This window comes from Anser anser (genome assembly GCF_964211835.1).
Source record: "Anser anser genome assembly, chromosome: 7".
NCBI lineage: Eukaryota > Metazoa > Chordata > Aves > Anseriformes > Anatidae > Anser > Anser anser.
In genome coordinates, this window is record NC_139727.1 from 34,124,348 (window position 1) to 34,135,087 (window position 10,740).

General features: G+C 41.2%; 1 protein-coding gene across 1 annotated transcript in view; it reads left to right on the plus strand.

Moving 5' to 3' along the window:
• The window catches only part of LOC310902324 (uncharacterized protein), a 40,511-nt gene extending 31,184 nt beyond the window's left edge, over positions 1-9,327 (plus strand). Inside the window, exons 16-25 of the mRNA XM_083843679.1 lie at positions 59-184; positions 1,687-1,821; positions 3,634-3,742; positions 4,317-4,433; positions 4,524-4,646; positions 5,398-5,516; positions 6,325-6,454; positions 6,729-6,840; positions 7,888-8,055; positions 9,159-9,327. Of these exons, the coding sequence (XP_083699805.1) occupies positions 59-184; positions 1,687-1,821; positions 3,634-3,742; positions 4,317-4,433; positions 4,524-4,646; positions 5,398-5,516; positions 6,325-6,454; positions 6,729-6,840; positions 7,888-8,055; positions 9,159-9,222 (1,203 nt within the window). The 3' untranslated portion in view covers positions 9,223-9,327. The remainder of the gene's footprint in view (positions 1-58; positions 185-1,686; positions 1,822-3,633; positions 3,743-4,316; positions 4,434-4,523; positions 4,647-5,397; positions 5,517-6,324; positions 6,455-6,728; positions 6,841-7,887; positions 8,056-9,158) is intronic.
• Positions 9,328-10,740: the final 1,413 nt, after the last annotated feature.

A 10,740-nucleotide genomic window follows, 5' to 3' on the forward strand; every position in this document is an offset into this window, starting at 1 on the left:
ATTTAAAAGTGTGAGAAGATAAAACAACTTGTTTTTTTGTTTGCTTGTTTACACACAGGTGATCTCAGCGATAAACTCCTCAACAATCCAAAACTCGCATTTCTCCTCACGCAGGAAAACCTCCTTCATCATTCATGGATTTGGCAGCACGGGAAAAAAAGGCTGGGTGGTAGAAATGTGCTTGGTATGAGACAATATCCTGTTTTCCTTCAGCAGTTGTAACTACATTCTCTCATTATTACTTAGACACCAAGGTTCACCTCCTATTTTGTAATGCATTAAATAGTTGCAGATACCAACCAAGAAGTTACCAACCAAAGCCAAAATGGTCCCATTCTGGAACGTGCTGCATAGTCAAGGCTTCTTGGTCATCTCTGACATTGTGCTTCTCTAGAGAATTTTCATCCCCAAAACCCTACAAATCAGATCAAAGCAACAAACTGAACACAGATGTCCCCAGCCTCTGCACTGGTGTCAGAATATCAGATTAGGCCAACTCACTGTTTCTCCCATCAGAAACTATTGAACCATCCTCCAGCTGCAGGCTTTCCTGAATAGTTCAAGTTTCAATCTACAAACACTCTTCTGTTTCAGAACTATTCAACTTGTAAAGAAAGAAAGAAAAAAAAGGCAGAAAGAAAGAAAGAAAAAGGAAAAACAAAGCTTTCTGTTTGATTAATGAGTGCAAAGGAAAAAAAAAGACTTCAAAAATGAAATGTGGAAGCTACCACAAAACAGAGCTGCTGCCCTCTGGCCAGTGGAGTGTATAGTGGTGGTGTCAGCCTTGGCTCTGACAAGGAAGCAAAAATCTTCTGTGGTTTCTGCTTCTTTCAGAAAGACAGAAAAAGACCGCCACTGTCACAGTCACTAAGTCACAGTTCTGCAGCATTATTTTTGTTTGTAAATCTGTGAAAACTTTTAATCTAGAATATTACATTTCCAAATTTTCCAGTGGAAAAGAAACAGCAATTCTATCTGCCTCACTAGAAGCCATTTTCATGATGTACCTAAAGGAAAGGACTCAAGTTTCTGCTTTCTTTGCCATTCACCTTCAGCTGTTTATAATGCATTAATTTTTGTTTCTACTCCTTGATCCTTCTCAAACCTTACATAAGCCTTAATCACAGAAAGCTACGGCTGCAGACTTTAATACGTGATTTGTCTAGTGAAAAAATCACTGATCTTTGCAAGGCTGTGGCCAGTACAGAGGTGACAGATACATTAGGTATCTTTGCTGAAACAGGAACTTTCTAGTCTGCTCTGAACCTTTCCAGGCTGACATGACTTTCCCAGTTTTAAAGACACTTGGTAAATAAGTCCACTTCCTATACTATTTACTTAAGCTACAGATGAATCTCAAAGAAAGTCACATAGCATACATAGCAGCTACTGTGCAGTTGTGTGGCTTTTCCAAATCACATCAAATATGTATTCAAATGGCTTATAGTATAATATTTTTGATTACAGTCTTTCAAACTTGAGACTTTGATGAATAGTTTGCTGTATTCTGTTTTGTAAGAAGATTTATTTTTCAGGGTGGAACAGGCTACAGTGAAGAGTTCGATTCAGTAATGAATGAGAAATTGCATGATTATATTACCATTTATTGTTTATTTTGATTTAAGTTGAATTCCTGTCTGCTGTTTTGTTTCCTTAAATGCTTGGCTTTGTGTGTTCCCACATCAGCTGTTACTGGAGGCAGAAAACATGAACTGCATTGCTGTTGATTGGCAAGAAGGTGCAAAAGGCACCTACGTCAGCGCAGTGAACAACATCCGCGTGGTTGGAGCCGAGGTTGCTTATTTCATAAAAACTTTACAGGTAAAAGATACAGCTCCACAACCTACAGTTCTTAAGTAGATGAGGTGGGGTTATGATACTTCTGCTTTGATTTTGAACCTCGTCTAGTACGGTCAGCTAGTGCTTCAGAAAGAGCTGCACAATGCATGCAGTTGAGATACAGCTAATTATACTAATTATCAGCTCTGTAAGGACTTCTCACAGCCACAAAAGACTCCAATTAAGCTAATGTAGTTGAAAAGAGGTGCCAATTAATTAAAGACCAGTAGGTGGCAACATTTCCGTATGATGTTACGGGTAAGAAGGCGTTCAGTGGCAATGAGGCAAAGCACGTTCAGCGCTTACAAGAGTCTTTACCTGAATAATTTACTTCTAGCACAAGTACATCGGCACCTCAGCAGCACTAAAGTGACGTGGTGCTAAAAGCACCAGAGGTTTTCTTGATATTTGCTGTCTACGGGCACAATAAATTGTCCTGTTGCCTTCTAGTTGTGAACTTCATGTTCCTAAGGCAAGCGTTCACTTTTACTCATATAGCACAGGACTGCTCAGCTGCAAAGTTTAAGAGTACCACCGTGTCCCACTGACTTCAAATGGACTTGCAAGTACTTAGGGCTGCTGAAATCAGCCCCTATTTGGCTGCAGACTTGATGCTGGAAACTAGGCAATCCTCGTGTTGTAGAGATATTCCAGGGACCACAAGGCCACATACCAACTTTATGAATACTTGAGTTCCAAAAACCATTTCTCTAGAACCAGCTGAGGCACAGTTTGCTGTTTCTACCTAGGAAGGCTTCATATCTAGCCTCACACTATTGTTTTTGTGTCTTTCTTCTTTGCATACAACTCCCAGGTCATTTAAAGATGGTTCAGTTTCTTAAGTGATCTCTGTCTGCCTCTTTTCATTTAAGATCTCTATTACCGCACCATTTGCAGTCTGGACCTCTCTTTTTTCCATTACAAAACTGCAAAAAGTGATCCTTAATTTTTCTTTTCCACAATTTACAGATTTGGGGAGTTTGGCTTTAAGCAAAGTTAAGCTGCACGGTAAACAGAAGAATTACAGTAAAAAGTATTTGAAGGTATCTGTCACCTGATAAGCACAGACAGACCGATAGTAAAGACCTGCCTTTTTTTTTTTGGGGGGGGGGGGGGGGGGTAATATACATTACAAAAGAAAACAGTGTAAAAACCTCAAGCAGTTAGCAAACAATCCTTGTTGGCTTTGGACATTACAAACCCAGGACATGCATGGTTGAAATGTGTCCCCTGCAGGCAGACTACATGCTCGTTAATTTCTACTGCTGTCTTCAAAGCATGTATAACACCTGAGAAGTGCAGGTCTTGTACAGGCGACTCTTGACAAAGAGCAGAATGGATGCCAAACCCCTAAGCTTGTCAGTGAAGGTACTACTGAGTGACATGACCACATTTGCTAAGCAGACCCGTGGAGAACAGTCGCATGATGGAAGGCGGCTCCATAACAGAGTCAATAAATAAAAAACAAGATCATATCATTGGAACTTTAAACTAGGGCTTAATCTGAATGAGAAAGAATGTTCATATTTTGTCACCAAGGGTAACTGAACATGGTAACCATATGCTGAGGCTATGATGGTGAATCCATCATCGCGAGGCATTTAAAATTCTAGATTGGGCATTTTTCTTTCAAGTCTTAGGTTAATTTAAACAATAATTAACTCAAGCAGCTCACACACTGTTGGCTAAGCAAGAAGTCAGCCTACAGGCTCCCAAAGGCCCTCAGCGTAAGGCACCCTTTTGGCTCACTACTGAAAGCCTGTGTTCTTGTCTCTCCACCACCACAACGATCAGAATCTCTTCAGGTACTCCCCTTGTGAAATCCATCTAATTGGCCACAGCCTGGGCGCACATACAGCGGGAGAGGCGGGAAGGAGGCTTCGAGGCATCCGGCGGATCACAGGTAGGCTGCTCACCGAGGGGCAGATCTAGCAGGGACGCTTCTAGCGGAAAGAAACTTGCAGCACTCTGGTCTGTAGACTGAAATTAAACCATTGGCAGTGCTGCAAACACCACGTATGAGTAAACAAACTTTAGGCTTCTCAGAAAAAAGGGTAATTATTAAATCTTTTTTCTCTAGTTAGGTTTAAAACTATTTAGCAGAAGAGCTCTTTGTTAGTATGTTTGCAACATCACAGTCATCCACTGGGTTGAATCCAGCACTATACGAAGACAAAACAACACATCCAAAAGCCTGTTTTCATATTCATGATGCTCAACAATCCAGTAACAAAACCACTGATAATAAAATGCCTCCTTCACAGTAATACAATGTTATTATATATCCTATTGGAAAATATTTTGCTTATATTAGAATGAGTCTGTAGAACGGTTCACATTGTGCATTTGGTTCAGTCTGGTCATTATTCAACGTGACTTGTGCAATATTAAGTGTCTGATGTTGTAAGTTGGTAAAAGACATTAATGTGTAACTTTTCCCTCTCCTGAACCCAAATTTCTTTATTTTTTTGTTAAAGGTTTGGACCCTGCTGGTCCCTATTTTGAAGGCACTCCTCCAGAGGTGAGGCTGGATCCTTCAGATGCAAACTTTGTTGATGTTATTCACAGTAATGCTGCCCACTTTCCTGCCATAGGTAAGCATTCATGTGCAAGCAAGTAGCTGTAGAGATGGGCATGCTGCAGATGTACCTTGAGACTGTGACACAGTCATGTACGAATCCTAGGGCTTGGAATGTACAACACTACTGGTCACCTTGACTTTTACCCAAATGGAGGAACTGTAATGCCTGGATGCAGTGATTTAATTCCAGAGATGAAACAAAATGATTTTGAAGCTCTTATTGCAGGTAAGCATACATTCCCAACATGCTCAGTATTTAATTTTCATTCAATTCTGAAATGTGAGCTGTGAAAGTAGCTATTCTTTTGGAAGAAAACAGTACAAGATTTTTATTATTATTATTATTATTATTATTATTAGCTTATTTACTTATAAGAAGGAAAGTAAAATGAGAAATAAAGGCTAGATCAGAACAGTGCTACTCAGGGAACACTGCAGGAAACGTAGTAGTCAGAGGTATCAAATAGACCTCGGTTTTGCTTCTGCAATTTGAATTGAACCTGCAGAACACAGAGAGGCAAGCCCAGCCCCACAACAGTGACATTTCCAACAGGACACTTTCTAGGCTGAGGGTGGCCAGCGCCATTGCTAAACCTGCAGCACAACAGCACTGCTCTTGGTCCCTCACAGGTGCTGCAAGGAGCATCCAGCACCCTGAAGGCACACAATAGACAGAAGCACACAGCATTGTCAGGGACTGTGGGCACCTCACGTCTCCACCTGAGACTTCTTCAGATTTGAGTGGTTGGCAGAAGGCTGGGGAATTCTCTTTGTTCTACTAAGCCTTCTAAAACTATACTTAATGTCACTTGCTGTGACATCGTATATACAGACAGCTATGTATATGTTTGCGTGTGTGTATATATTACTAATCCATGCTGCTGTTGTATTCCTTGTCTTAAGGTAAGGCAAGTACAAGTCTTGTACAGGATAGCAGGAGGTTATTTCATGGATGCTCGCAAACTTTGTCCCAACAGATGCTACGATTTTTGGGGGATGCCATCACTCACGCAGCCATGAGTATTATTTTGAAAGCATCCTCTATCCCACCGGATTCATTGGATATCCCTGTGAATCATACAAATCGTATGAGGCAGTAAGTATATTGGCCCAAGAACAGATGAAATCTAAAGAAAATAATCAAGGCCTCTGCACTCAGGTTAGATCACACCATGTGCATAGAGCGCTTGTGGTTCTGCTCTCACATCACCTAGCCAGCAGCAGACCTGAGCTCAAAAATCAACTTGGGCAGTGCAAGTTAGTAGGAGGAGGCACAGCACACAGAGGCTCCATCAACTATTTTGCTTTAGAAAAATGAATGCACAGATGAAACCACCAAAATAAAGAGAAAAATAAAAAAATAAACCCCATGCAATTCTCACCCTAAACCTTTATGCAAAGAGCATATAGGCTCTTTGCATATTAACCCCACTAAGTCCTGGATGGAAAAAGAGAGATTTGGAGCTTCCAAAAGCCTTAAATGTTCTAATTTACACTGGGCACTGATTAGAGCACCTGAATAAATACACTTACAAAAGAAACTTAAAGCACATATGATTCTTTTGCCCCCCATATAGTGTTGCAACATGGATACAAGCAGGTTCCCTTCCACTGGTAGGGTAAATTAGACTCACATTTTGTCCTAGACTCTAGCTGAAGAATAGACTCCCCAAAATAGGGAGTTTCAGACCATCATGTACACAGGTATCATATCTGCTTATTCCACGTGTGCTTGTGTGTATGAGTACAGAGCCCATTATCAGGTTTTGGTGGTAAGATATAACAGCATACAGCAGTGCCCCAGCTTTGCAAGGTTAGAACAGAAGCCTTAATTGAGCCTTAATTTTGTCCAAGCCAGGATGAAAACCACACACCTCATTAACCGATGCTCATATCTTTCCTAGGGAGAATGTTTCCCATGTCCCCAAGAGGGGTGTCCGATGATGGGGCACTACGCTGACAGATTTCCAGATAAATTTAAGAGAGTAAACCAAAAATATTTTTTAAATACAGCAGCAGATCCACCTTTCGCTAGTAAGTGGAGAAGGTTTGTTACAGTTGTTCACATCTGAAAAGTGATTGCCTTGACACGATTTACAGCCATGCTCTTCTGTTACTTCTATAAACACCTGCTAAGACCTCTGACAAAAAAAAGTGCTGCATCATCATCATCTTTCAAGCTCAATGAATCCTTCATTAGCCAGCATGAATGAATTCTGGTCAGGAAAAAAAAATTTTCCAGGATGCTAGCGCTTTTAATTCTCTCCTGTCAATGACAATCCAGTTTTATTCTGCTGTTCTTACGCAGGTTGGAGACAAAAAGTGTTTATCAAACTGTCTGGTGTAAAGAAAATGAGGGGGGACATAAACCTAATTTTCCATGACACAGAGGGGAACACAAAAGAATATGAAATTGCCAGGTAAGATAAATTAGTATTGCCCTATCGCATTTAATACTGCTAACCTTAATCTACACAGTTTCCAGATATTTGAGCAGTGTAAACCCTTATTCTTTGTTGCAGACAGTCTAGTTAACATTAGCTGTGGAAAAAAGCTATCATGTAGGTAAGACCCATGAGAGTAAAAGGATGGTTGTGCCAAGAAGTAAAAGTCACGTCCTTTTCGTGATTTCTGTGACTTTACAGCAAATTAGGAATGCAGCTTGACGGAATTGCTGTTTCTCTGAATTGCTCATTAAAGGAAAAAAAAGATTGCACCTCTTGTATTCACGTAATTCTGACTGCGCTCACCTGTTTCATACGCACATTAGCGTGACCTCTCCCATGCCAGCATTGCATCACATGCATTAATGCAGTCACCTGGGTGCTGATAAGGCTCCCTGCGCTGCCAGTGGCTTGCTGTACACTCTCCTGCAAGGCAATCCTGTGCCCAACCTCAGGTTGCAAAGTGGATGTGTGTACTTCCTCCATCGATACATTAAAATCCATCACTATGATATAAATATCACATTTATACAGTCTGGACAGTGAGTTTCATTCACAGTTTATCATCCCTGTTGGCTATCCAAATCATAGCTCCCACTGTCTTCTGTACTTGCTCTGAAACAAGCACCTCCACATGCTCTCCCATGCCCCTGTGTGTATGAGCCAGAAGTTTCCAGCTCGTCTATAAAATCACAGAAAAATCCTCTCTGAAAACCTCACCCAGAGCCCTCCCTACCTGCAAAACCCAGTGCTTGGTGCTGGAGGCACACAAACGCCAGCAGCCATCCCCACCTCACCCTGATCATCTCCTGGTTGTCTCCTGCCACATGCCCACTAAAAGTTTTTGGTATTGTTTTTGTCCTCTCCCTGTTCAGCGCATGCCTACAGAGTCCCATTCCAGCACCCTATGCTGTTGCAAAGTACAGCAACAAAGGGAAAAGCCTGATCTTGTGAAGAACAAAACTTAGTCCAGTAGCCTCTAAACTATTACATTTCTCTTCACTGTCTTCATTCTGTTTCTAGTGGAGCCCTCTCTGAAGACCAGGTTTATACAAAATACCTTGATGTTGAAATTAACCCCAAAAATACTGCAAAAGTTGAATTTCTCTGGAATAAAACCTTATTCACTCTGCTCTGGGCAAGACTGGGAGCAGAAACAGTCAATATAATTCACGGAGAAGATGGTCGTCGGTAAGTAGGTCCTTTCAACAGGTCAGAAGGAATGGGAAAGGAGTGCAAGACTCTGGGAGACAGGACTAAAAAATAGTCTTGGTAAACCAGACACACAATGTGCAATCAACAGCATGAATTTCAGTAATGACAAGATACTACTCTTTGGACAGAAAAGGAAATGTTTGAATACAAAATGGTGAATAACCGTCTGGAAAAGAATCCAGTAGTGAATAATTTGCGGAGAATACTCTGCCCCAGCAAAACAATTACAAACCAGCACCACAGTGCTGTTGAGATAAAGCAAGTCTCATCCCCAGGTGCATTACCAGGAGTGCTGTATAGATAGATGATCAGGGAGTAATTATTTTAATTTAATTGGCTGGGCTGAGAATGTAACCAGAAGTAGGGTCATTCTCAAGCTTGGAGTGCATACTTCAGGTACCATGCACACAGAGTGAAGTCCAGATTAACAGCAAGAGTAAGAGATTTAGTAGAGATGGTCTGTGTAGAGCAGCTGAAGGAAATGAAATCTTTAATCTCTACAGAGAAGCCTGGAGAGGGGCATAAAGACAGATGGATAAGCTGTTTGTGAAGGACCACTGTTTGCTGTTCTGCTTATCTGCTGGGTTTAGGTCAAGAACTAACTGATACGTTTCACAACAGAGAAAATATATGTTAGAGTTTTTTCTAGTATTTCTTATTGTTTGGCATTGGTATGGATTATTTAGACAAGAATGAAACCCCTTTTACTATTACCTCAAAAAAAAAAAAAAACGCTGCAGAGCTTTGGCTGGGACAATCCAGTTAAACAGCCGGTGTCAGTAAAGGGTACTTACAAGATGGCTTTTTGACTTTTTACCTGGAACTCCATTTTTGTGAATCTAGAGGTGAATTATATCCATCTTTCAAAACCCAAATTTTACAACTTTTCCTCATAAGAAGGAAATTTGCCTTGTTACTACTAATATGTGAATGCCAATGGGCTTTTAGGAAGGTTTAAGCATGGTTATGGAGCTAACTAACAACCCTCAAGGTGAGGGTTGACATCTTTTCCTTTGTGTGTGTGTGCGCGCACGCGTATAAATAAAACAGATCTTGAATGACACTGTTTTCCTTCGCAGGTCAACTTTCTGTGGCCGTGGAACTGTGACATATGGAGTTCCCCAGCTCCTTACACCTTGCTAGAGGTCACTGATTACAACTGTTCTGTGCGCTGCAGCTGAGTAAACAATCAGTCCTGTGCATGGCAATGTTGGTGCTCAAGGCCATTAAAGAGAATTCTCAAACTGACTTGTTGCTTCCTTTTTTTTTTTTTCCTTCAGTATTTCCAAACACATTTTTCAATATTTTCTCATGTTGAAGTCAAGTTTATTGCACTCATAGCTATGGAAGCAACTGAAAATCACGTATGGCAAAATCCATCTCTAACACTGGCACATTCTTACTCTAATAGTGCCCCAAGAGAAGCAGGTAAGGACTTTTGCCCCACCGTGCTGATGGTTTGCCAGGTTTGCTGCCTGCAGAACCCACTCTGGGCAACACCCCCACAGCCAGGAATTGTCCCCAGTGCCTCCGTTCTGCAGCTGATGATATGCTTCAAACCTTGCAACACCACATATGAGCATTGCTTTCAGAAGACATGGTGGGCCAAGGAAAAAACAGAGCACAAAGACTTCAGCAAGTCAGAACAGCCCCTTGTGCACTGTACCTGCACGGAGGCACCCGGCAAAACTAAAAAAGTGCATCCCCAATACCCAGGACCACTCAGCAGCCCATCTGTTCAGCTTGCTCAAGGAAGCTGTGAGCCAGATACAACTGCTCTTCCCTGCAGTGAGCACCCATTTAGCTCAGTGTTTCAGGAAGCTTTATTCCCTCCACCTTCACCTTTCATTTCTTTAACTGCAGTTGATAGGACAAGAAAGAGCTCCCCTGTTGAGGCTTCGATTTTTATGAGCCTAGGGTCACACCAACCATGTCCGTGAACTTCTGCGTCTCCCTCTCAACAAGTAGTTCTTCTCCACTACTCCAGGTAGCACTTTCCTGCTCCATCTGTGCTGTGAACAACCTGGTATTGCAGTGCCTCCAGGAATGGGGACTGCTTCTCAAACTATTGCCTAAAGGAAGTATGGTATCCATTAATTTGGATTCAGCTCCGTGTGATACTGCTCTGTGGTCAAATGTCTGAGAATTATAGATGAACTAGTTCAGATTCCTACATATATTTATATATGTAAATATAGAGAGAAAATTTAATTTCTTCCAGATAGTTTTATATTTAAGTAACTTTGGTTTCACCATTTTTTCCTAGAAAATACTGAGTCCTAAGAAGCTTTTATAATCCTTCCATAGGGAATTTGAATAACTCCAGGCTCTGCAAAAACTGGGATCGACTATTTCACGTTAAAGTGAACACTACTGCTCTGCAAAGCATGGCATGAATGAGCCACCTGGAGCTTTAAGGGACCGAGGCAGTATGTACTTTACCAAGCACAAAACGCAAACTCTCTGTTAATAAAATATTGACTCTCTTTCCATTCATTCTTTCCAATTTCCCCATGTTTGAAAAACGATGTACAAGCGTTTGAGTAGATAAACTAAGAAATTTCAATAGAAGTATAACATGAAGAACATTTATAATGATGTCATTAAAACACAGCAAGACATCAGCCAGTATAGTATTGACTAAACACTAACCAAGCCTGT